The sequence below is a fragment of the Labeo rohita genome, chromosome 15 (genome assembly GCF_022985175.1).
Source record: "Labeo rohita strain BAU-BD-2019 chromosome 15, IGBB_LRoh.1.0, whole genome shotgun sequence".
NCBI classification, from domain to species: Eukaryota; Metazoa; Chordata; class Actinopteri; order Cypriniformes; family Cyprinidae; genus Labeo; species Labeo rohita.
Window position 1 is genome coordinate 10,460,441 of NC_066883.1, and position 27,868 is coordinate 10,488,308.

Below are 27,868 nucleotides of genomic sequence, written 5' to 3' on the forward strand. Positions count from 1 at the left end.
CGCCTCCTATTGAATAAACCAAATGGTGGCTTTTCATAGATAAAATCATAGAAGGAAATTATACTTTTCTTTTATTTTTTTTAAGGTACATTTTAAAAGTTCAAATTTCAGCAAAAATTACATTTTAGCAAGGTCTAATAAAAAGCATGATCATTTCGACCCCTGGAATACACAACCAGTAATGTTTGCTTCTTCAAGGTGTGAAATTTACCACATCTGTATTTTACCAAAGACCACAAACACACATAAATTATTCATTACACATACGTTTTATAATTAAAGAGGAGAAATGTCTTATAGTAATATTGTGCCTGCTTTGTATTACTGAGTTACATGAACATTTCAATACACAAATAAAATACTATTTAAAGGAAAAGTCCACTTCCAAAACAAACATTCACATATAATGTACTCACCCAGTTGTCATCCAAGATGTTCATGTCTTTCTTTCTTCATTCAGAAATTATGTTTTTTGAGGAAAACATTTCAGCATTTTTCTCCATATAATGGATTGCTATGGAGCCCCGATTTTGAACTTCCAAAAGGCATTTTAAATGCGACTTCAAACTACCCCAAATGTGGTTGTAAACCTCAAAAGGGTCTTATCTAGTGAAACGATAGGTTATTTTATATAAAAAAAAAAAATTTTAAATATTTTTTATTCTCAAACGCTCGTCTTGCCTTGCTCTCTTTGAACTCAAGACAAAAATTCCAATCGTATTTTCTCCCTTAACTTCAAAAATCATTTCAAAATCTTCCTACACCGCTGCAGAAGTACCGACCCAGTCTTTGCAAAGTGAACATGCAAAGAAGATCAAACATCCTTAACAAAAAAAGTAAAACAGCGATATAGGGCGATTTTGAAGTTGAGGGAGAACATGAGATGGGAGTTTTCCGACATACCCTAACTGTCAAAAAAAAACAGTCCAGGCAGATAAAGACAAGACGAGCCTTTGACATTAAAAAGTATATAAATTGTATTATTTTTATGAAAATAACCGATCGTTGCGCTAGATAAGACCCTGGATCTGGGATCGTTTACAACCACATTTGGGATCGTTTGAAGCTGCATTTTGGAAGTTCAAAATCGGGGCACCATACCAGTCCATTATATGGAGAAAATGCTGAAATGTATCCCTCAAAAAACATAATTTCTGTACAACTGAAGAAAGAAAGACATGGACATCTTGGATGACAAGGGGTTGAGTACATTATATATGAATCTTTGTTTTGGAAGCGGACTTCTCCTTTAAATTACTTGCATGTAATTGATTACAACATTGCACTGTTGAACAAACCCCAACACAAAACGAACCCCTGACCCAAGCAAATGCAAATATGATTAGTTAAGGTTAAAAAAAAATGTAATGCACAAGAGATTTCAAGATTTGAAGTGCTCAAATGTCTATTTTTTCCCAAATTAAAGGACAAAAGGAAACGCAGCTGACATACTTTGGTCATCTGATTATCAAAAAGGCATGCTGATCTAATCTTAAGGTGCCAATGCTGCACTTTTGAGCCACATGGCCACACGTCTTCCAATCTCCTAAGGTGATAAGGACATGAAATTTGTGAAGGAAAAATGGCAGTTCAGCTCCATTATTTTTAAAGTAAAATTAAACTATTCAACATTATTCAACATAATAATTTTTTGTTTACACATTTAGATTTTTACCTTCCTGGCTTGGTGCAATGCAGGTTTATCCATTGATTTATCTGAGTTCATGTCCATACAGTGGGCGGTGCCATCGATAAGAATGACTCTGTCATTGTCCACCATAGTGTCATTCCACACCACGCTTAGCTCCGTCCATGGGTCAATGTTGCCTTGGTCAGAAAAACATGTCTTTATGAATAATGTATGAATAATGTTCAATCACTGTGATCTGAGCAGGCAGATTCACTGTCATCACATATATGAAATCACTCACTGAATGAACTCAAATATAAATTTTATTAGTAAATATTTAAGTTGACATAAGATGAAACTACTGTATATAAATAAAATTTAAAAAAAAACATGTTTACACACTAATAAAACAAAATCCTGTTTTTCTGTGATGTCTTTATGATCAAGAATTTTTTTATCAGTAAAATCCACCTTGGTTTGCTAATAAATGTCAATGGATCTTCTTATTTTTAATAAACTAAAAGTTAAAAACTAGTAATTGTAAAATCTCACATGAAGCTACATGCTTACCATTGACATAGAGCACTCTTGATGTTTGAGGCCGGTTCCCTCCGTAGTACTGGTTGGTAAAGTCAATGTGGACTGGCAGACGGTCCTGAGGGATGTCAAAGATTCGGGAGCAGAGTTCAGTCTGAGACCGAATGGTTAACATATGTGAGAAGGGGCAGCTAGTGTCCTCACACGTCTGAACTGCTCCATAAACCAACACAAAAGGTAAAAAATTGGATTGTAATTTTAAAATCATTTTACAAAAAAATTTTTTTTTTTTTTTTTTTTAGGTTTTAATTTTATAAAAAACAATGCAATTGGGCTAGGTTTGGGTTAGTTTTGAGAAGCAATTGGGAAGGTTTTGTTGTAAAAACCTGGCAACACTGATGTTCACACAGATGAGCTACACCAGTGGTTACTCCATCTGTGTGAACTTGTGGGAACTGACTTCATACATGATAAAAATTGCAAAACATTAGTAGGCCAGGGGTGTCCAAACTCGGTCCTGGAGGGTCGGTGTCCTGCAAAGTTTAGCTCCAACTCCAATTAGACCCACTTGAACGAGCAAATCAAGCTCTTACTAGGCATACTAGAAACTTCCCGGCACGTGTGTTGAGGCAACTTGGATCTAAACTCTGCAGGACATCAGCCCTCCAGGAACGAGTTTGGGTACCCCTGATGTAGGCTATAAAAAATTGCCTTGGTGCCAGTTTGTTGAAAGTCAACGCAAAATTCAAAGAAAGAGGAGGTTAGTTCTGAGAAAATGTTTGTTTGCAGATATCACTTGGTTTTTTTGTTACCTGATGTAATGACTTTCAGTGTGAAGCTACGCCTGGGGCTATTGTGTAGTTGTTTGTGTTTGAATATTGAGTATAGGGAATTTGATTAAAACCCACAAATTAGAGAATGATCAAAAAGACTGCTGTAGGCTAGATCAAATACGCACAGAAGCCAAACTCAGTGCAGGTCTGGTAGAACCACTGTCTGTAACTGGATGTAGCTGTAGTGTTACTGAGATCAGCCACAAGCTTTTCGTGAGAAACATCCAGACATGGGACTTTCTCTCTGGCACGGTACATCTGAATAAATGGGGAAAAAATGTTTGTGACTATTTTATTTTAGCGCAATGTATTTATGATAGTTACAAGAATCAAGCAACTTTTTTTCACAGTCTGTGATGTCCTCTGCTGGTTAGATGTGATATTGTAGGGTTATGTGCAAAATTAGAACACTACATTATGCTGTATATTGCACTCAGCAAGTGACATTTTGCATTTTTAATTACATTTTGATTAAAAAAAAAAAAAAGTAAAAAAAACAAAATTAAATTTTAAGTGTCATTCATAACACCAGGAATGGATGGTGAATTATGGCATTGGGGCACACAATATTCCACATAGTATACATGTTATATACTACGGAAATAGTGTGCTGTAAGTTATATGCTAGTATGCTATACTGAACATGGCCACTGATGTGTTCAGTGTCCACTTGAGCAATTATTTGTTTACTTATAAATTCATTACAGTAAGGGTGAGCTCAAGTTGAGTATAATAACTAACAGTGGAGGTCAAAAGTTTACATACACCTTGCAGAATCTGGAGGATTATACAAAGTGCATGTTATTTTTTATTTAGTGTTGACCTGAATAGGATATTTCACATTTACATATAGTCCACAAAAGAAAATAATAGTTGATTTTTTGCATATACTTCATTCTTAATACTGTGTTGTTACCTGAATGATACGCAGAAAGAGTCCCTTGTTTGTCCTGAACAGAGAAACTGCCCGCTGTTCTTCATAAAAGTTCTTCGGGTCCCACAAATTCTTCGGTTTTTAGCATTCCAACAATGACTGTTTGGTTTTGAGATCATCTTTTGACACTGAGGAACTAATATGCAACTATTACAGAAGTTTTAAATGCTCACTGATGCTCCAGAAGGAAAAATGATGCATTAAGAGCCAGGGGGTGAAAACTTTTAGAATTTGAAGATCAGGATAAATTTAACTTATTTTGTCTTCTGGGATACATGCAAGTATCTTCTGTAGCTTCTGAAGATCAGAACTAAATGAAAAAATATATATATTATATTTATGCAAAATAAGAAAAATGTACACATCTGTATTCTGTTCCAAAGTTTACACCCCTGACTCCTAATGCATCGTTTTTCCTTCTGAAGCATCAGTGAGTGTTTGAACCTTCTGTAATAGTTGCACATGAGTCCATCAGTTGTCCTCGGTGTGAAAAGATAGATTTCAAAATCATACAGTCGTTGGAAAGGGTTCAAATACACAAAAATGCTGAAAAACCACAGAATTTGTGGGACCTGAAAGATTTATCTGAAGAACAGCAGGCAGTTTAACTGTTCAGAATTGTTCATGAACAACTATTACTAAAAAAAAAAAAAAAAAAAAAAAAAAAAAACACAGCTGTGGATCATTCAGGTAAGAACACAGTATTAAGAATCGAGTGTAACTTTTGAACAGGGTAATTTTTATAAATTCAACTATTCAACTATGTCTTGTTGGCTATATGTAAATGTGTTTTATTTGAAATATCTTATTCAGGTCAGTATTAAATAAAAAATAACATGCATTTTGTATGATCCCTCTTATTTTGGTAAAATAATTAACATTCTGCAAGGTGTATGTAAACTTTTGACCTCAACTGTATATACTGAATAAAATAATACACAAAATTAAGGGGATAGAAAAGTCAGCCAAGCACCATTAAAGGAGAACTCCACTTCCAGAACAACAATTTACAAATAATTTAGTCACCCCCTTGTCATCCAAAATGTTCATGTCTTTCTGTCTTCAGTCGTAAAGAAATTATAGTTTTTGAGGAAAACATTTCAGGATTTTTCTCCATATAATGGACTTCAATTGTGCCCCGATTTTGAACTTCAAAATGTAGTTTAAATGCAGCTCCAAAAGGCTCTAAACGATCCCAGCTGAGGAAGAAGGGTTTTATCTAGCAAAAAGATCTGAATTTTTTTCAAAAAATCATTTTTTAAATACTTTTTAAGCACAAAAGCTTGTGTAGCACAGGCTCTGGGATGCGCGTTCATGACACTATGTACTATTGAATCAGGTCGAAAGGTCACGCGGAACTACAGACCCAATGTTTACAAAGCGAACGCGCAAAGACTAACAAAGTTCAAGTAAGTCAAACGCTGTTTACAAACAAAAAGCTACTACAATGTCAGACGATAATGAAGTTGTAGGAGAAAATAAGATGGAGTTTTTCACCATACTCAGTACATATATCATAAATCATTTTACCGACTCGGACCTTTGAGTCTCGTTCAGCAAAATTAACATCTTTTTTCGAGTCATTTCGTTCTTTTTAGCAAAATACAATTAAAATGTTACGTGTTACTTCCCTAACACATATACTACTTACACAAACGTTGATCACACTACAAACAAGACAAAACTATAATGCTGTAAGGAAACTCACCTCTTCTGACAAGTTTTTGGGTTTGAGTCATTCGTTCATCAAGTGACAGCCCCATAAGATGAACAAACGACTCAAAAAAAACCCGAAGACTTAGGTGAACTAATTCCAGTACAGAACCTAACAGGATGTTGTGCATGCGTGACTGAACGAATCACTCCCCGAAACGGCTCGTTCTTCCCGAGTCACATTAAAGATCCGTTCAAAATGTACAAATCATTCAAGAACGCGCATCCCAGAGCTTGTGCTACACAAGCTTTTGTGCTTAAAAAGTATGCAAATTTTTATGTTTCAAAAAAAAATGACAGATCGTTTCACTAGATAAGACCCTTCTTCCTCGGCTGGGATCATTTAGAGCCTTTTGAAGCTGCATTTAAACTACATTTTGGAATTTCAAAATCGGGGCACAACTGAAGTCCATTATATGAAGAAAAATCCTGAAACGTTTTCCTCAAAAACCATAATTTCTTTATAGCTGAAGACAGAAAGACATGAACATCTTGGATGAAAAGTGGGTGAGTAAATTATTTGTGAATTGTTGTTCTAGAAGTGGACTTCTCCTTTAATGTTATTAAAATATAAAAGTCAACTGTTTTCTGTATTTCAAACAAAGCAGTACAGCATTTGTGTGAAAACTGAAACAAAATGTACCTTATCTGTGGTAATAAATACTGTTAGACTACCAAAGTTTTAAATACGTCTTCTTGCTTAAATTTTGAATGTCTTACATAAACAATTCACACAGTTACACTTTTTATTTGAAGCAAAAAAAAAAGTATGGATGCCACATAAAATTAGATCAAGTAGTGTTACCGCTGCTAGTTTGACCAAACGGTCATACGCCTCCTGCTTCTGTCCATTCTGTTCACTCTTATTGGTCATGATGTCACAAATTTCCGTGATGGTGAATGCAACCCCCTCCTCATTGTACTGTACGGTCCCCATGAAGATATCAGCCAAACTCTGCAACAGTTCTGCCTTGTCCTCTGGTTTGAAAGGGGTCTCACAACAGCCAAAGTCTTTTCCCACCTCTACCTCATTCCCCATTTGCAGAGCTGCCTCTACTGCTGCAAACACCCCTTTCACTTCTGCTACACACTGAGAACACACACATAAACCCACATACACACACAAATTGAAACACAAACTCACACAAAGAAACTCATAGTGACCCTAAATGTGCTCTTACCTTTTTAGAGCCGCCCACTGCCTCATTCATAAGACTATAACCAACCACCTGTAAAAATAAATAAATAAATAAATGCCTAACTATACAAGTAATGTTGTAACTACTGAAAGCTGTGCTCTAATTGATTAAATATCTCCCACATGTGTTACAATGTACTAAAACCCATACCCTATTATAAGAGCTAAAGTCCAGCTGAGCTTGAACAGGGGCAGAGGATGCCACTGCTCCATAGATAAGATGAGGAAACTAGAAGAGAAAGCAAGTTTGAAAGATACATTGTCATAGTTGGAGTTTCACTGAATGGAAAAGAGCAGCTTCAGAATTCTTGTAAACTTTGTTGGTGATACATGGAAAAAAACGATGACAGAATTTGGTAACACTTTTACATTAAGGCTCAATTTATTAGCATTAGTTAACTACATCAGCAAACATGAACTAACAATGTTAAGTTGTATCTGTAAATATCACTTGAGTGTAATTAACAAAGATAAGTCAATACTGTAACAAATGTAACACTAATTGGGTCTTATTATAAAGTGTTATCCAGATTTTTTATTGAATTTTTTAAGATGCTAGTAATAGACCTTGGTCTATTAATCCTCTAAATGTTTTATTTGAATTAAACATGTAGAAAAGAAGTTTTTGGAACAAACCTTTCCTCTTAACCAAGCTGAGAGAGCTCCAGCATAGGAACCCCCGAAGCTGATCCAGGTGTTCTTATAGGAAAGGCTGAAACGTTGGCTGATATAATGATGGAACACAGCCAGGTCGGCCAAACTGAGATAGCAAGGAGATGCAACTACATACATTCTAAATGTCATTGTGATCATCACTGTTATCTCTGAAATGGTCTGTCAACATCACTTACGCTTGCTGGCTGGAGAGATCTCTCAGGTTCTCTGTTTCTAGACCATTGGGGTTGATGCTCTTCCCATAAAAGCGGTGCTCCAGAGCCACCAGCAGTGCTCCATGTCTCTCTGCCATGTCTACATGGTGGCCTAACAGTTTTTCAAAATATATATCCAAAGTTTTGTAATGAAACTGATGACGCAGTCTGATACGTTCTAACTCAATCTGACATAGTGACATCATTATTGACAGCCTGGTATCTTTTCGTATCAGCAGCCAATAAGCTTGCTGCTCAACATTCAAATAGTGCTTGCTGCTGGAGTGAAGCGTGTTTCAGAAACCCTCCACCTTCCCCCGTGCGAGACTTGAATTTACACTGTATTCATTTACAGAGGTATATGATGTCACATTTCACACTTCTCTAGTAAGTTTCGTTTGTGTGTGAAGACGCTGCAGAAATCGGCGCAGCGCAAATCCATGAATGAATGTTCCGAAGTGAAGTAAACTTCAACGGATTTCCCCTGCTCAGGGAGTAGGGAGCAAAGAACACTGTGTAGGGATCATATCAATCGGAACACAGTTCATGCACGTAGCTCTCTTCTAACGAGGTACTTATCAGAGTCAGGTGTGTTAACTAAGACAGGCATGCAAAATATGCAAAAGAGGGGGTGGGGTGTGGGGGGTGTGTGGCTATGTATTCAAGAAAGTAAAACTCGCATTTGGCGCCACCCAGTGGACATTTTACCTGGAAACAGCAGTGATATGTAGGAGGACATAGGTATTTTAGCTGAACGTATGTGTAGTCACATTTTTTAGGAGATCAGGTTAAATGTAATAATATGACTTGAAGCAAGGGAAATTGGTACAGACCGAACAATACACTGAATTTAGAGAGTGGACCCTCTCCTCCTATGTAGAGAAAGACTGGTCCATCTGAATGCTGCCAATAAGCGTCGTTCACAAAGAAGTTCTGTAGATAAAATATTAATAACTAAATGTTGATGGCAAACGAATAGACAGGATAGATTTATTCATTTTGTATTATTTTAATGATTATTAAATATTTCTTTTAAAATTCTTTCATTTAATTGCTTAACCTTTTAACTGTCACTCCCTATCTTAAACTTACTTTTAATAATTCACGAACGAAAACATTTTGTAATATGATTTTGATGTACAATTTCCATGGTAATGCGATGTCTGATTTTAAAATGGTTTTCAAAGGAAGAATTTGGAGATTTTAAGTTTTCAGTTGATATATAATTTCTTAAGAGTTATATTGCGTGATAAAAAAGACAAAAAAGACAACGAGGTCTTTTTGTGACAATGGTCAGAACTCCTGTTATAACGTAGATTTTTGTACTCTTGTCATAAATTAATCTATTACTTTTTTTTTTTTTTACATAATTTGTAACACAAAAGACGGTACAATATTTTAGGAGTCTTAGACCTTCCCAACCATATATAGTTTGTCATGATTAGATTAGGATTTATTTGTTAAATGGTGAAGTAAATGTAGGCATCCCACAGAGGGGACGGTGACAGTTAAAGGGTTAAATAATGGTTTTAATTTATTGTTAAATTCATTAAAATTACACATTTATTAATGATATCACATTCAATATATGATTGTATGGTGTTGTACCTGTGGAATGGTTTTGTCATTTTTCCTGTCAAAGTGGTTCAGGGGTTGGTGAATTGTGCCTTTTTTGGGAATGGCAGTGGAAGTGTGTGTCACATGCTGTTTTGTTCTGGCTTGCTGGATTTTATACACATGGTCCTTCATTCTCCAGAAAATTTGACCTAGAAAATATTAAATATCTACATGAAAACAAAAGTGTGTGTGTTTGGTAACGTAATAATCTGAAGGGGGGTTGAAGCATAAAAAGATATGCTTCATTTGGAAGAAAAGGAGGTGTTAAGGCATATGCCTTTTTTATACAGGATTCTCTTTAGATTTAGAGTCACCTGCACTTTCTAATTTTACCATACTTTACTTTATATACACACTTTACTTTATCCTCACTTTATCATGATTTATTATTATAATATTATTCATGTTATTTAATTCATTTTAAAACACATTATTTATTTATTTATTGTAGTAATCGCATTATGTGGACAGATAAAAGCTTATCTGGACTTGAGTTAGTATTTAATTACAGCTCAGGTTGATGTATGGGCTATTCTCAGGAAGCATGCCTGAACATTTTTAATATTTTTAATATTTATCTCATTACTCAACCTTTAAGCAATAAATTATTTCAACCCCATCAATCAATTTCTGGTACAGCTTTTGTGTACCTTCACATAAGTCACACACTATAATTGAAAGAATATTAATTACTCAGGGAGATTTATATCTCATAACATGTCACATCTAGAAACAGAACAGTGATTTCCTCCAGAAATGCATATACTGACTCAGAGCATGATGAAGTGTAAACATACTGACAATCTTAAAATACAATAATGTGGTCAAATACTGGAGATAATAATACTGTCCCCATCTAAAGGGGAACCTGTTTTTTTTTTTTTTTTTTTTTTTTTTTGAACATGTTGTCAGAAAGAGCAGTTGAGAAAAGTTTAAGTGACGAATAAATTCTGCATGCATGAAATGCATAAAGCACTTATGAAGCAAAAACATCTAAATTTAAATACAAATCAAAATGTAAGTCAAATTCATGCTTATTCCATGTAATGATGACACACAGAAGACTGGCCAGTATTCAAATAAATTATTATTTTGATGAATTATTGAAATTATTTTTAATTTCTTTACACACTGAACAAGTTATATAAACACTATCTTCTCAATTATATAAATAAATCATGGGGGTGTAAATAATGCACAAAGGACACTGCTTCCAGATAATAGTATCAATAATAATAATAATAATAATAATAATAACAAAAATAAATAAATAAATATTTAAAATAATGGACAAAATGTTCCGGAAGACAGATATAACTCAAAGTAGTAACATAACTGTCAATAGATAAATTACTTTTCTAACTTCATGTTATTTTAACTGAGTTGAAGTTAAGACTAAGAAGTAAAGTTAATGCTTTTATACAAATAGTGCTTTGGAAAATTTAAGGTAATGCAGAATCAGTCTTACCAGAGCAAACCAGGTCAATAAGCAGAATCAATGCAACCCAACTCATCACAGACATCATTCTACCTGATTATCACACAAATGTCAGTATACAAGTGTATACAAGACTGGAGCAGTATTTATACCAAGCTGGGGAGCCAGTAATTTGATATGGTGTCCACAATACTTCTGTGAATGACTTTATAGTGTTTACAGTACGATAATGAACACCTGAAACCTGGACGCACAGATAAATGCAATATCCACGCTGTGATGAAGTTCATATTTCAAAATCTAAACTAGTTTCTCTTTGCAAATTGTCTATACTAACATGACTGTAAGCTATGGTATACACTTATTTTAGCATTGATTTTTTTATTGAGATGCAAAAATATTATCACAATTGAAACACATTGTAACATATCATGTAATACAGAACACTGATTAACAGTTACTGATTCATCATAAAACAAATCATAGTCAAGTCAAACCATTTACCTCAAGCTTTTTAGTTTTTAGTGTGCATTCAGCACTGAATAAGTATTTTTTTTTTTTTTGGTTAATTAACTGACATTTGTGAGGCAGCATTAAGGCACCCATAAAAATTTTGAATCAAACTTTCGTTATACTTTTCGCTAAACGAGTCCCAAAAGGACATATCACCAAACCAACTGCTATTCACTGAATGTAAAGATGGAATTGAAATATGTAATAGCGAGATTTAGCTGTAAAAACCATGTTGATTAAGATCAAGATCAAATCTAACTCAGCGGGTAGTTTTCATTGAAGAAGCTGTTATTTGTAAGTAAGGTTGAGGAGACTCTCAGAGCTTAGAGAAAGTAATGTTTTTGAGGCTTTTCTTCTCCATTGCTGCCTGAGCTGACTTCATTAAATCTTGGGTTTGAAGCATGCTCATATTCCAGGTGTTCTGCAGAAACAAACAGGAACAGAAAGCACAGGTAAGAATAGTTTTCAGTTTAATCACTGAATGACCTTTTCTAAACAGTAGAGAGCTGTAATTCTTGCTTTGTAAAGACATTTTACAAAAGAAAACATTTTATGTCACCAGCTGTTTTGGGTTGATTTGAAACATGTACTCTATAAAGTGCTTAGGTAGATTCGAACGGTCACTGATGCTCCACAAGGAAACATGATGTATTAAGAGACGCGGGGTGAAAACTTTTGAATTTGAAGATCAGGGTAAATTTCACTTATTTCGTCTTCTGGGGAATATGTAAGTATCTTCTGTAGCTTCTGAAGGGCAGTACTAAATGAAAAAAATATGATATTTAGGCAAAATAAGAAAAATGTACACGTCTTCATTCTGTTCAAAAGTTTTCACCCCCCGGCTCTTAATGCATTGTGTTTCCTTCTGGAGCATTAGTGAGCGTTTGAACCTTCTGTTATAGTTAGAATCATACAGTCATTGTTGGAAAGGGTTCAAATACACAAAAAACCACAGAATTTGTGGGACCTAAGAATTTTTCTGAAGAACAGCACACAGTTTAACTGTTCAGGACAAACAAGGGACTCATGAACAACTCATGAAATGCATGAACAACATGCATTTTGTATGATCCCTCTTATTTTGGTAAAATAAATGAAGTTCCAAACGTAGGTTCGGGAGGAGCCTAATCATTCAGTCCTGTCAATCATCATTACAAGCCTATATAAGCAGCCCTCATTGCACTGTCCCAGCCTTCGTTCTTCTGGCATCCCTCCACCTCCCCTTCTCCTCCTCTGTTTCTGTTATTCTCCCTCTAGATAATATCGCAATGGGGGGGTCGAAATCTGCGCTCAAGCCGAGCCTTGGGTTCGAGCCTCCATTAAGGACAGCAAGCCAATCAGGACTGGATGAGTAGGCGAACTCGTGAAATAACATTTTGCGAATTCTGCAAGCTGTATGTAAACTTTGGACTTCAACTGTGTACTCAGTATGAAATGAGTTCAAATCTCACTATGTAATTCAGGGCCTCTGGAACACTGTGGTCTCTGGAGTAAATGAGATTGACTTTAGTTCCCTGGACTGCCACAGGACTTTTGCTGGCAATCTCTCCTGCCATCTCCAGAGCTCCAGCCATCATAGTCTCTTTATCCGGGAAAACACGACTGTGTGCAACAAAAGAGAACAAACACACTTATGTTTACTAAAATGTATTTAAAAAAAGTTTGAGGCTGTTCAATGTTGTAAATACAGCTGCTATATCATATATTCAAAATAAAACATATCATCTCATATATTATTGCCTATATATCTCACCTGACCAGTCCACAGCTCTTGGCTTCATCAGCGTACATCTTTCTTGCAGTGAAAGCCAACTCATTCACTAGACTGAAGGTCAGAGAAGAAAATTTTACTATTAATTATATAAACACAGGGCACTGCTACTGGATCTACAACACACTTTAAGATTAAGCAAGTACCTTCGACTTCCAATCACTCTGGGGAGACGTTGCAAAGTTCCAACATCAGCTGCCAAACCAATGTCAACCTCCTGAACAGGAAAAATTCACATTCAACTTAAATCTAAGTTTATTTTAAAATGGTATTAAACAAATAAAAGGGGTTCAAGTTGGGACTACAAAGAGCTTTACAGAATAGACGATTAAGTCAGTAAAAATCAACAAGGTGCCCACACCTTGACCTGAAACCAGGCATCCTGCGTACACAGTCGTATATCACATGCTGTGATTAAGTCCACGCCTGTAAAAGAAGAAACAAAAAAATGACAACATTTACATATATATATATATATATGTATATATATATATATTTTTTTTTTTGCTCACCAGGGAGTTTGTAATCCATTAAGCATTAATCCACTAAGCATTAAACTACTGCAACATTTGTGCTATGGATATCAATCATAGACCAATTATCTGTTTGTAAACATTCAGGATGCGTGCGCAGCATAGTTGCAGAAAACCCAGGAGAGATAGTCTTTACGGCTAGAGAATTACATGGATGGATACGATACAAAATACCCAGATTTAAAAAGAGTATAGATTATATTGATTAGATTAGAAATTAGATTCATTTTCAAAATGATATTTGCATATTACAAGAGCTTCTCACCCAGCGATAAGCACTGTTATTCAACGAAATTGACATTAGATAGTGGAATAGTCTTTCAGATCCGAAACAGGGATGACATTTTTTTGTGGGCGGTTCAAGTGGCAGTCTATGGAGCCATGGAATAAAAGAATGAGGTAAATTTGATTTTATATTTCAAAATTCTGACTTTATTTTCGCAATTCCGAGATTATATCCCATAACTCTAGAGGAAAAACAACTCGTCACTCTCTTTTCCCCTCGAGAAACACTTGCGGCTTTTTTCCCCCCTCAGAATTAACAAAGTCACTAGTTTTGTTAAATCAAGTTATAAAGTCCGAATCAGGAGATATAAACTTGCATTTTGCATTTTTGAAAAGATGTTAATAGTAATAGGTTTAAATAATATTTCATGCTGTAACTGTAAGGCAACGCAATACAATACATCCCCTATGAACAGCATATGTGAATATTATGTAGACCTATTGTTTATATCAAATTTATGCTTTAAAAGTAGAGTAAGCATAGCAGTTTTCATCCATAGTATGTACGTTTCAACGTCTGCGTTTAGTTTCAAATTGCGTCTTTGACTACAGTATTCTATAAAAATTATTTTCATTTCGATTTTGACATCAAAAGGCACAAAAATATATTTTTTCTCTTATTCCATGGATTTTACCCGTTTACCTACACTTGTTACTAGTGCTTTTCTGCAACCACTATGCACGCGCAGCTGCAAGTGACGTCACTGTGACGTCTACTTAAAATTGGTCTATAGCATTGTGTGGTTCAGATTTCCATCTGATGGATTAATTAGGTGGGAAAAAAAAAAGAAAGACACCACTTAGAACATTTTACCAACTGAATATTATCTTAAACATAAGCATCTTTTTGTTGTTAAGTTCTATAAAGTGTTATAAACACAATAGCACATAAATGTGTTAAATGTGTTGTAACACATAAATGTGTTATAAAAACAACAGAAAGTATACATGTTGTGGCAAACTTTTTACACAGGAAAACTAACCTCCTCCTATACATGCTCCATGAACGGCCACAATCACTGGTTTTGGACACTGTACATTGAAACACAAGAGATGTGATGAAATATATGATTTGTGCATATGAGATAAAGCCTAACTGATAGTTTCACTTCTAAATCCAAATTCAACAAAATAAAGTTCAACTTAAAATCTTGCAATCTTCTAAACATCCTAATGTCATGTCTTTTGCAGTTCTCAGACATACATAATAAAACGTTTTAATTTTTCATGAATTTTCCCCTTATATTTCCCGTTTTACCTACATCTCTTGTTTAATTTATTAATAAATCAATCTATGTATTGATTTGCTTCCAAAGTATGATGTTTTAAAATAGTAACCTTTTCAATAACAGAGAAGGTCTCTTGGTATTTAGCTATAATGCGGCGCACGTTCCATGAGATCCTGGCCGTGTCATCGCCTTCAGGCTGTAGAATATCACTGGCCATGCCCATTAGGTCAATACCTGTACACAGATTATTACATTTTTATACATTTTCAAACCCCTTACCCTAAGCATAATGTACTGCAATATTTGTGCTGCGGATATGAATTATACCTTGCATTGTGTGGTTCATGCTATTAGGTGTTTGAAATTAAATGAGAAAACAATCTATAAACTTACAACTAAGGAGAGAGCAACATATTATACAGACTTGGCAGTAAGCTCTTTTGACTTAATCACCTACATGAAGTACCATGGCATTGGGGAACTGCATAGGCAACCAAAACTTTGAAAATTAAAAATCTAGGTCTAGATCACCACAACATGGTCTATTTGGCTAAAATGAAGAATGTTCCATTAGGTTGCATGAGAAACAGTCTACCAATTAACAAATCACACACAAAACTGCCATAAAACAAGGCCTAGACTAGCACCTGGTCATATTTGGCTAGATATCTAATAGCTTTACCTGAAGTGAAGAGCTTTCCAGCACCTGAGAAAACCACGACACGACACTCTGAGTCCTCAGCTATCTGACTGAAGCAGTCAACCATTTCACTGCAGGTCAAACAAAAATACATTAATTTAGCATAATAACATGTATATGGCCAAGCCTGATTGCAAATATTTTATGACTTAGATCACTGTGCACAATTCTAATCTCATACGGCCATTCATATCAGCACACTTTAACACAGAAATGGCATAAAATGGGCACTCCTTTCAGTATAAATTATGAGATATACTACGTAAACATTTTAATATTTAAAATATTACTAATGTCTTTCTACTCTTGAAATGATTTTTTCAAAGCATCACAGAAAATCTTAAAGGAAATTAAATAAAATAAATTATTTATTTATAGCGTGTGATATTGACATGGATGTCATACAGCCAGAATGCCTTGTTCATTGCATTGCGTTTCTCCGGGCGGCAGATCTCCACATGAGTAACAGTCTCAGCTGGCCGGCTGACGGACAGGGTTGTGAAAGGGGGTGTAGGCCCTCCTGATGAAGACATTCCTCTAACAGCGTTTATGAACGGTATCAACAGAGCCTGTTCTAATCACAAAACACACACACAAAGAGGTTTACATTTCTTACATGCAGAAGACACAACCATTTAAAATTAAACTACTAAACAGGTGAGGATGCAATATACGTTTACATCCGGATTTAAAAAGTTCCTATAAGGTCCAAACAGGTGTTCTAGCACTTTAAATGCAATTCACATATTGCCATTCAAATAAGGGCATTTTAAGCAAACCAGGATGAGGAATTTGCATGGATGCATTAAACCAAGGGTGTCAAAACTCAGTCCTGGAGGGCCAATTAAGGTCTTACTAGACATGCTAGAAACTTCCAGACAGGTGTGTTGAGGCAAGTTGGAGATAAACCCTGCAGGACACCGAGTTTGGGCACCCCCGCATTAAACCGAAAGTAACGTTTATATTGTTAAAAACATTCCTATTTCAAATATATATTTATATAAAATCAAACATAAAATGTTTATCATTGTATTGTGCATGGCATGTCTGCACCATAATTAGACAGTTTCCAACTGGCTATTACAACTAGATGCTATGTACCGATTAAATGTATAATTCTACACTTAAAAGAGAAATAAAATCTTACTCAGTATGTGACCCTTCACCCAGTTACCTTAATGCTCACCCAGTATGTGTAATGACACATTCAGCTGCAGTTACAGACATTTAAAATGTTTCCATTACACCTGTCTTTAGAACAAAACTGTTTAAAAACTGTTAAATCACAATTTATATTTTTGATTCTTACAGGTTTAGTTCTTTAAACCAGTGTTCACGACTTAATCACAGTAACATTTATACAAACAGTAAATATTTATTATTTGAGTATTTGAACAAATGCAGAGATTAGATGATTAAACTAGGTGACTTACTTCTGAACGCAGAACTCAATATAAAAGCCATCGGTGCCCTTTGACCAATATATTCACGATCACAGAGGTCGAGAACTGTTTATGACGTTTGACTGATCTCAATACGAATTTAAAAACCGTGGTTTATCTGTTTAAGTGGAAATCGTTACAATAAAACGAAGCATGCATAATATCTGGCTCTATCTTTAAGTGAGATTGTTTTATTACGCAGCTTTTATTTTTTTAGGACGTCACCATGTTTTTCCTCTGACGTACGGTGGCCCTTTAAGGACAACAGCTAGAGATGATGTTGTTAACAGTGGAGATGGCAACGTTTGCGCCTGTAGTGCAGTAAGTGAATCGAATCACATGAGCCTGCTTAACCATACACATAATAACCCAAACGTAACTGAATCAAAGCTGATTTAAGGCAAGCCTCCATGGTTAAAAAAAAAAAAAAAAAAAAATCCAAAACATTTTTGAATGAATGTCAATGGCGAGTGGCTTTACTACGCCGAACAATGTGCTTTTCCCGGAACAACTTATCATTTAATTGATCAACATTATATTGGTTAATCTTCAACATGTTTGCCATTAAACATTTGCTTTGGTTGATCTGTTTTTGAGTTTACACCGAACAAAAATCTTGTTTTATATAAAGGTATATAGCTGCGGATCTTGGTATCTCCCGCAGTTCTGACAGGATCTTTACAGATGGCTAAATATGGATATTGTTACTGGTAACTTATTTCAGGATTTGGTTTTATGCAGATTGTCTTTCGAAAAAGACGTCATTGATGTTAAACATTATTATTACAATGAGCAAATATCACATTCATAAAATAAGCGGAATAAACCCTCATTCAATTGTTTTAAAAATTACTTCGAAATCTTAAAATACTTAATAATACTTAATAGATAATCAACCTCTTAGTGAATTGTATAAAACATGTATGGAGTCTATCATATTTTAGGACTGGTAAGATTTTGATTTTTTTTTCCCCTTGACACTCCCTGAAATGGTTATAGAAAGTTTTTGTTTATTATAGATTATAACCACATGGACATCTGTGTATGACTGTATATTTTCTTTTGCATATTACTGTTCCCCATTTGAGTTTGTAAATTGATATTGTTCAATTGAAAAAAAAAAAAAAAAAAAAAAAAAAAAAAAAACCTTGGTAGATCTGTAACTTTGAGCTGTACTATGAGACAACAATAAGAGCTCCAGTGCTTTCAAAATTCTGGGTATTTGGGTAGCCAGCCATGCCAGCTACTTGCTCAATCAGTAGTGTGTATTTGAGGTGGGACTACAGGTTTTTCTAAGCAAAAACAGAGAACCGAGACCATTTATACAAAAGATTTCTTTATTACGCAGAGAATGAGTACACTTTTCAAAACGTGACATTAACATTCAAACAATATGACAAATACTTTCATTCATAACTATTATTGTTTGTTTTCCAGTGTTTTAACACTTCATACTATTTAAAAAGAGCTCAGTGCTTTGGTCTGTTCATACGTTTGCACCGCCAACTCAATGAATCCAGCTCTTTTTGACTCATACTGGGCATAGATCTAAGGATAAGGGGGAAAAGACAGACAGAAAATACATCAGACATTCACGTATATGTACAAACTCCATTACCACAAGACTATACTCTTAAAAATAAATAAATACATAAATAAATAAATAAAAATTAATAAATAAATATATTTTTGAAAAACTTATTTGTCCCAACAGTACCAGTGGTTTTAGACTCTGGCATTTATCACTTTGAATGCATGATTTTTGTATACTAACGGGTGCTATTTTAGTATCATTAATGTACTACTGTAGTTTTTATTTATATTTTGAATTAGATTTTTTTTATTAATATTTTGTTTTCATTTTAATTTTTGCTAAATTAAGTAGTTTTTAGTGATTTTTAATTGTTTTATTTCAGTTAATGTTTATTGTATTTCAAGTAATGAACTTTATGGTTTTAGTTTTAGTTAATAATTATCCTGTAACTGCTGTCGGTTCACACAGTGTCTTTACATTTACATTGTTCTGGTAATGTTTTGGTAATGAGATGTCAATATGGCAGAAATTCTCCATGTAGAATAAAACAGCTTTTTGGACAGTGTTCATAGTCTTCATCCCATGTGAGTCCAAATAATTTTAATGATTGTTGTTTATTTCTTTGTGTAAAATTTTAAGCAAAAAAAAAAAAAAAGAGGGGGGATTTGGCTACATCAACTGGCTCAACTTCCTGATACAGGGGTTAAAGGGTCAGTGTGACATAAGACAGGGTTGAGTAGAGTGTGCACTAAGCAGGAACCGTGACTAAACAGTGGCCCCTCATCAAATCTACCATGCTTTTCCATTTCCTTTCAAAGAATTTAAAAAACACACTCTCTCTTACACATACATTAAATCCTGTCACTCCATCTCTACCAAATTACTGGTGGCATCTCAAAATTCCACAAGAATTTATTTTTTGCCCTTCTTTACTCCATGCACTCCAAATGACATTCTTGTATGGGTTAAAGGTCTAACCACAGGCTAATGGGAAGTGATGTACCCTGGGCCTGAACCCTTATTCCCTGTTTCCAGAGTTGTCAAAAGCACATATCATTAATGTAAGATTTTTTTTTATTTTATTTTGAACATCGGCTCTGCTGCTCTGTTCTGTGGGTATGTGAGCTGAATGGCATGGCTAAACACTTAGTACTAGAGTAAATATTTATAGTATATTTGAAGAGTTCATTTGCAAAAACAGATAACTTTAAGTTTTTAACAATTTTCAACAGTTTTTTCATTGTGCATTCCAATTAATCTCAATCAAACTGCAGTTGGGTTATTTTGATTAAGTAAAATATATATTTATAAAAAAAAAAACAACTAACAAAATAAAACAATAAAAAATGATAACATAAAAGACATGATTTTTGAAAGTTGTCCGTTTTTGCAAATAAACTCTTTATTTGTGGATTAGTACTTAAAAAGCACATGTTAATACCTTACTCTGCATGACTGTATTTTAGGTCCCTTAACCCTGCCCCATACCTAAATTAAACAACTTCCTTACTAACTATTAATAAGCAACAAATTAGGAGTTTACTGAGGGAAAAGTCGTAGTTAATTGTTAGATAACAGTGACAATTGGACCTTACATGTAACATGAATTTTAAGATTCAATATATTTATTATTACATGCATAATCAGAAATAGCAGGATCCTGAACAATCAGTTAACATTTTTTTTTTATTTGATTATTTTTATCAGTTGAATATAGTCTAAAGCAGGGGTGGCGAACGTTGGTCCTGGAGAGCCGCAGCCCTGCATAGTTTTGCTTCAACCCTAATCAAACACACCTGAACAAGCTAATCAAGGCCTGAAGGGTTACTAGAAAGCAAAAGGCAGGTGAGTTTTAATTAGGGTTGGAGCTGAACTCTGCAGGGCTGCGGCTCTCAAGGACCGGAGTTCGCCACCCCTGGCCTAAAGGTTTTTGTAAAAAGGCACATGTGCATATATGAGGTCATGTGAGCTCACAGTAAACACAGTACATTTTTTCCAGGCACATTAACCTATAGTAACAGTAAAATGGTAATCGCAAACCACAATTTCAAACCATTATATGTAGTTATGTTTGAACTGTTGTTTAAAATTTGTGGTCAAAGATGTGGAATTGATAAGCACAAAAAAACTCTGATGACTATGTTGTACAGTGCTAACTTGTGCATATATTCACCTTGAGCAAGTCCAGGTCAGTGGCCTGTTGTCTTTGAGCATGCTGCGCAGACTCACTCTGAGGATGGACCAAGTTAAACAGACGTACCAACCTCACTGCATCCGGCAGCCTGTAAGCATGACAACACATGATAACCATACGCAGCAACCAGACTTCTCACAACACATGTAATTAAATTATGAAAGGTGTTGTGATCAACGTCAGCGAATCAAAACCTTCCAAGAACTTTACAGATCTAACCTCCTTCCATCAACAATCTCCGTATTACTGAGGTCTCTATTTTCCTTTCATATGATACATGCAAATGTGTTTGTGTGAGATCTGTGTGAGAATATCCATTTATAAGCAGCAATCAGCAATGCAGTAATGTATCTAGTTCATCTACCTAGCAAAGTAGTCAAATTTCAAAAACACAATTTCTACATTGACAATTAACATTGGCACGGCATAATTCATGTCAATAATACTACACTAACTACAGGGTTCCTACACATTTTCCATTTCAAAATTCCAAACTTTTCCAGACTCAAATTATCAAACCTCTCAGACCATATTTTACATAAATGGTTCATGGAGCATTTTTTTCAGCTTTATATTTGGTATAATGTAAAGTTATCTGTAAATATTTTTTATTTTCTCAGGGTTTCATTGATTTTCTCAAAGTGACAACATATAGAGCCCCTAAAATAAAAACACAGACTTTTACATGCACACAAGAAACTTTTTCTATCCTCGAGAAATTTTTTGCATGCTTACGCATTACACTTTCTAGTTTTATATAACCAATTTCCTTTGTTCATCACTGCCATCTTACCATAAATAAAATGAGAGCATGGATGCACATGAATTAATAGAGATACTTGCTTAATATTTGGCTTTTCTTATGCTAGTACCTCTGTACTAATGTACAGTTTAACACATTTCCTGTGGCGACGGAGAAACTATGACATGAAATGAGCTGATAGCATAAAATTTGCAAGGCTCTATAAAAAAGACAGGCACTGTAAAAAAAAAAAAAAAAAAAAAAAAAAAAAAAAAAGGTGTGTGAAATTTGGCTTTTGTTAGGGCAAAATTTCATATTTCAAGGCCTCAGGCCTCTTAATCTTATATTTTGTGGAGGCCAGAAACCACTCCACAAAACAGGCTGATGGCACAATAGACGGCTCAGTGTGCATTGTCCTATATGCTTAATTTAAAGGAGAAGTCCACTTCCAGAACAACAATTTACAAATAATTTACTCACCCCCTTGTCATCCAAGATGTTCATGTCTTTCTGTCTCCAGTCGTAAAGAAATTATGATTTTTGAGGAAAGCATTTCAGGATTTTTCTTTATATAATGGACTTGATTGGTGCCCCGATTTGGAACTTCCAAAATGTGGTTTAAATGCAGCTTCAAAGGGCTCTAAACAATCCCACCCGAGGAAGAAGGGTCTTATCTAGCGAAACGATCGGCCATTTTTCTTTTTTCGAAAAATAAAAATTTGTATATTTTTTAAGCACAAAAGCTCATGTAGCACAGGCTCTAGGATGTGCGTTCACAATGCTACGAATTAGTGATGGGTCGTTCTTGAACGATTTCCAGAACCTGTGCTACACTAGCTTTTGTGCTTAAAAAGTATACAAATTTTTATTTTCCAAAAAAAATGACAGATCGTTTCACTAGATAAGACCCTTCTTCCTCGGCTGGGATCGTTTAGAGCCCTTTGAAGCTGCATTTAAACTACATTTTGGAAGTTCAAAATCGGGGCACCAATCAAGTCCATTATATGAAGAAAAATCCTGAAATGCTTTCCTCAAAAACCATAATTTCTTTATGACTGAAGACAGGGAGACATGAACATCTTGGATGACAAGGGGGTGAGTAAATTATTTGTGAATTGTTGTTCTGGAAGTGGACTTCTCCTTTAAGTTTAATGGTTTCTTGTGCGCACATAAAAGTCTGTATATTTTTTATTTTTGCAAAAGTCCTGGATGTTATGTAATACAGTGCTATAAAATAAAGGGAGAAAAAAACCAAAAGCGCTCATAACCTGCATTTTGCATAATGAAATAGTGCACCTTGAATTCATTCAAGTCGTATTTGACATTTACTAAAGAATCAGGAAAAAACAGCTGACAAGAAAACTCACTTCTTGTACAATAAATTTAGTTTCATTAAATTCTTAATTTTCTGTTATAAAAGCAATAGGGAAAAAAGTCTGGAAGCACAAATATTTCTGCCATACTCTGCTTTCTCTTTTTCATACTTTTCCAGACCTGGAAAATACTTTAATCAATTACTTTTTTGCAGCTCCAGTCACAAAGCAGATTGCAGCGGATTGGTAAATAACATCCAATTTATGAAGGAGAGCAAGTGCATTACTCTAAGCATGTTTTAATCCTATTTTACAAAAAAAAAGCAACCAATAAAAAAAATTTCTGAACACAAATAATTCCTTTTTTCCATGCATACTCACAAGTCTCTCTGTAACATGTCCACAAGAAGACCATCAATTCGCTGCCCATTAACCAGATGCCAGGCCAAACCACCAAAGAAACGTGTGGATCTAAGCAGATCATATTTTCCATGCTTTTCAATGTCCTCATAGGTCAGCATGAGCACCTAAAAGACCAAATAACTACTATTAATCAGTCCTACCACAAAAATGGCTGAAATTAAGTGACGTAACCAGAACACTCTCCAAATAGCATGTTTTCATGCAATGGCACAGCATATCGCCCATCCCTGACTTCCATATACTTATGTCTGTCAGAAACTCACATTCTTAAATTCTGCAGAGTCTGGCTCAAATTGGGCAACGCATTGGTTTAGCACATCCTCGTGTCTATCCTGTTCAAAGACCACCTGTAGAGAGAAGAAAACGCTTGTGAAAAATGAATACAGGTGCAAATCGATAAGACTTAATCAACTTTTGCACTTTCCATACCCTAAGGTTTTCTTCCTTAAAGATGGGTGGTGGTGTGATCTTGCGACCCTCTTTGGGGAAATAAATTTGTATTATCCTATCTCTTTCATTCCATGTCGCTTTTCTTAGGGTTCCACTGGGCTCTCGCACAACTATGAATCTTTCCTTTGGAATAACGGTGAGAGAAACAGAAAGATAAATAACGCCATACCTCTGTATACGCACAAAAAGATCTTTATGAAATTGCATTAAGCTGCATTTAGTTACAGTAAATAAAAAAAGTATTGCCTCATTCAGGTTTTTACCCTAGAACAACAGGAAAATCAATAATTACATTTAAAATTAATTTGAAAATTAAAGTATACGCAACAGTTACACTAAACTTGGTCATATAACAATGCCTTTTCTTACTCGATGCGGGACGTTAAAGTTTATGTCGGTGAAGACATAATTAGCTGTGTCCATGCCTTCTAGCATCTGATCTTCAGAGAGCACTTCATTTATGGGCTTCCTTTCAGGCAGGACCGGTGGCATCTTCAGCAATTGTTTTGCCTGTTCCTCTGCCTTACGCACTGCCTGCTCAGCAGCAGAACATGAAATGTCATGTTATTCCCAAATGCCATACTAGATCTCTTTCCATTTCATCATGTATCTCAGACCCTTATTAACCCCATCCTACCACATAACCATCATCTCACAAATTCTATCCCTTCATGAATCCCATCGTGTCATGAAAAGTCTCACCTCCTCTAATTCGGTGTCTGTCATAAGCTTGTATTTAGGTGGCGTTAGCTGCTGTCTTATGGGTCGGAACACTTTCTTCAGGTCCAGACCTGTGATTTTGGTCAGAATGTCTTGAACCTCTGTGTCTGTGAACTGAGCTTTAGGTACATCCGTGGAACCTAGAAGAAGGGGCACACATACATGCATACATAAACAAACACTGATCAACTGAAATTAAGCTTATAGGCAAACGTACTGTGTTTGTATATGGAACAGCTGTTTTCGCATGGTAATAAAACGGTACTTTAAAATATGCAACACTATTTGTATAGTATATTAGCATATATTTATACAGCAAAATATTTACATGGCACTCAAAAGTACTTAAAAGAATACTATATATATGAAAAAAAAAAATTCAAAATAAGAATAACAGCATCAAACGTTAAATTACTGTGGCACTTTTGTTAGCTATAACAACGTCATCGAACTGCACTTTTTCGTCAAGCATGAGCTTTGTTTCAATGTTCTAATGACTTTAAAGCTCTTTTATATTTAGTAGCCACGAGACACTAAAACTGCAAAACATTTAACGTGATGTACAAGGTCAACTCTACACTACTGTGAAGCATGCAACCATTAACGTCACATTTACAGTGACTATACTCACTGCTGCGTGATGCTGATACACAGAACGTTCGTGTAGTAGTCTGCAAACGCGTTTGCACATGATCTACACATTTAACGCAAAAATAAGACCTTACTAAACACCTTGTGGCACTGAACGCAGCCATGCTGCATATGATGTCACTGCGGCTGTGTATTGAACTTCCACCTTTCAAAGAACCACTAGGAATGCTGGGAGATGTAGTAAATGACATCCGGGAACAGAGAATCTCTATAAAGAACAGCGTTTTCGCAATTAAACAAAAACAAGAAAGAAAGAAAGAAACGAATAAAGATTCATCAATTAACCATATGAAGAAATTATATATATATATATATATATATATATATATATATATATACATATATATACATATATACAAACTGGTATAGTGTATAGTGTTACAAAAGCTTTTTTATTTCAGATAAATGCTGATCTTCGGATCGTTCTATTCATCAAAGAATCTTGAATAAAATGTACGCAACTGATAATACTGATAATAATAATAATAATAATAATAATAATGTTAAATAATACAAATGTTTATTGAACAACAAATCAGCATATTAGAATGGTTTCTGAAGGATCATGTGACACTGGAGTAATAATGCTGAAAATTTAGCTTTGATCACAGGAATAAATTACATTTTAAAATATATTCAGATAGAAAGTAGTTATTTTAAATAGTAAAAACATGTCACAAATATTACTGCTTTTGCTGTATTTAGGATCAAATAAATGCAGGCTTGGTGAGCGGAAAAGAATTAAAAAAAAAAAAACATTAAAAATCTCACTTTGAGTTTGACTGGTATTGTATCAATTCAAAAACAAAATAAATGTTTAATGGTAAATATGTTGTAGATCAGTCACAAATGCCACTAAATGCATACTAAACTCAATGTATTGAAGACTCTCTTCCACTGACATCCAGGAAAGGGTGAATTGTCCCCCAAAAGATAAATTCACATCAAGTTAAATGTATTACATAAATAAATGCAAAATCTTCTATCATAGGGTAAAGTATATACATATTCGTCCCAAATAGTTGCTAATGTAATTTAATGTCAAACTGTGTGAGTGGGACAAACATGATGAGCGCATCATGCTAGCACCAGCTAGTAAACATACACTTTAACAAGTATGAATAATATTATGCAAATGCCCACTGATAAGCCAGTTTACGGCTTGCTAAATGGCAGCTCTACCTTCATGTTTCAACCTGCTTTACAGACTACAACTGTACCATTTTTCTAACCTAATTCCGCCAAAGGAGCTGAATGCAAAGTTTTGAATAATATCAGTCTACAAAGTCTGACTTGTGTTGCAGCCTTGAGCCCTAAAACATACTGTGTTTATTCATTTAAGCAAGAGGTCAAATGATTTCTCTATTTTCCCCATTCTGCATACGAAAGTGGAACTGAAGAACTCACCACAGAGGTACTTGAGGTTTTCACCGATTTACGTGGCCTTCAGTCAGTGCTGCCACATTCTAAAATTACGCCACTGAGTCGTGAAGTCACAAGGATCGACAGCACATGGCTGAAAGCACAAGATTTGATGTAAAGATCAGCAAGACTTACATTTTCCAGCCTCAATTTGAAACCAGCTGCTGAATTTGGTGACACATTTTGGGACACATATGCCTCTTCCTGTTTTCCAAGAAGTTGAGACTCACCAGTCATCCCATAATAGCGTGACAACATGGCCAATTATGATGTCGGTGACATGGACATTGAAGTCTTCACAATTTTGCTCCTCGGGCACGTGCAGCTTTCCTAAGACAAGGTGTTCTTGTCTTGCTTAGAAGAGTGATGCTCAGCTGCAGCTTAATCACATTTGTGGCAGTGATCAGACAATCCTGCTACTCACCCTGGTGAAAAAAACAGCATATGCTGGTAGGTATGTTTTGATGCTGATGCTGGTTAGGTATGTTTTGATGCTGGTTTAAGATGGTCCTTAGCTGGTTTAAGCTGGTCCTTTGCAGGTTTATGCTGGTCATGTTGCTGGTCAAGGACCAGCATAAACCAGCAAAGGACCAGCATAAACCAGCAAAGGACCAGCTTCTTAACATTGAACCTCATTCAATGTTAAGATCCTCATTTTTGACCAAGACCAAGCTTTTAGAGGCTTTTGCATTGGAGATCTTCATATATATGTGTGTGTGTGCATATATATATATATATATATATATATATATATATAGTTAACTTTTACAAGATGTAACTCTACTTTGTTATAATTGTTTAAATATGTATGTGCATGTATGTATGTATTTATTCATTCATTCATTTGTTTGTTTATTCATTTATTTTAAGTCCCTGTGCCCTATGCACTATCCAAGGAACAGACTGTGGGATCCTGAATTTTTAGAAGGTTTGTCTGTTCCTCTAAAGATGCTTATAGCTGTTCACATCAGACAGATGGTGATCACCAATAATAGACTTATTTAGTGATCTCACTATTTACATTAATATGATGCAATGTTTGTCTAATAGCTGAGCCATGATACTGTCTCCCTTTTCATCACCACTATTGGTGGTCAAGGTCAGATCAGGGGATGTGTGTTTGTGTGTGCACAGGTCTGACTATACAGCATAAACCAGCAAAGGACCAGCTTAAACC

General features: G+C 35.1%; 3 protein-coding genes across 3 annotated transcripts; all 3 read right to left on the reverse strand.

Annotated features, from left to right (window-relative positions):
- Window positions 1-1,270: 1,270 nt before the first annotated feature.
- On the reverse strand, window positions 1,271-10,874 carry LOC127177593 (thymus-specific serine protease). The gene is made up of 12 exons (XM_051129938.1): window positions 10,800-10,874; window positions 9,323-9,480; window positions 8,548-8,647; window positions 7,697-7,826; window positions 7,482-7,605; window positions 6,997-7,074; window positions 6,829-6,876; window positions 6,453-6,737; window positions 3,126-3,258; window positions 2,201-2,380; window positions 1,676-1,827; window positions 1,271-1,546 (listed from the first exon to the last, which is right to left on the reverse strand). The coding sequence occupies exons 1-12, from the start codon at window positions 10,855-10,857 to the stop codon at window positions 1,493-1,495; spliced, it is 1,500 nt and encodes a 499-aa protein (XP_050985895.1). The 5' UTR covers window positions 10,858-10,874; the 3' UTR covers window positions 1,271-1,492.
- A 354-nt stretch (window positions 10,875-11,228) lies between these two features.
- ech1 (enoyl CoA hydratase 1, peroxisomal) lies at window positions 11,229-17,503 on the reverse strand. Its single transcript, XM_051129939.1, has 10 exons — window positions 17,234-17,503; window positions 16,206-16,374; window positions 15,783-15,871; window positions 15,210-15,334; window positions 14,855-14,903; window positions 13,415-13,479; window positions 13,200-13,270; window positions 13,036-13,107; window positions 12,734-12,884; window positions 11,229-11,703 (listed from the first exon to the last, which is right to left on the reverse strand). Exons 1-10 carry the CDS (start codon window positions 17,262-17,264, stop codon window positions 11,599-11,601), a joined length of 927 nt encoding a protein of 308 aa, XP_050985896.1. The 5' UTR covers window positions 17,265-17,503; the 3' UTR covers window positions 11,229-11,598.
- A 1,064-nt stretch (window positions 17,504-18,567) lies between these two features.
- mrps22 (mitochondrial ribosomal protein S22) lies at window positions 18,568-25,411 on the reverse strand. The gene is made up of 8 exons (XM_051128546.1): window positions 25,250-25,411; window positions 24,601-24,758; window positions 24,268-24,432; window positions 23,878-24,021; window positions 23,712-23,795; window positions 23,407-23,552; window positions 20,950-21,058; window positions 18,568-18,790 (listed from the first exon to the last, which is right to left on the reverse strand). The coding sequence occupies exons 1-8, from the start codon at window positions 25,371-25,373 to the stop codon at window positions 18,701-18,703; spliced, it is 1,020 nt and encodes a 339-aa protein (XP_050984503.1). The 5' UTR covers window positions 25,374-25,411; the 3' UTR covers window positions 18,568-18,700.
- Between the last annotated feature and the right edge of the window lie 2,457 nt (window positions 25,412-27,868).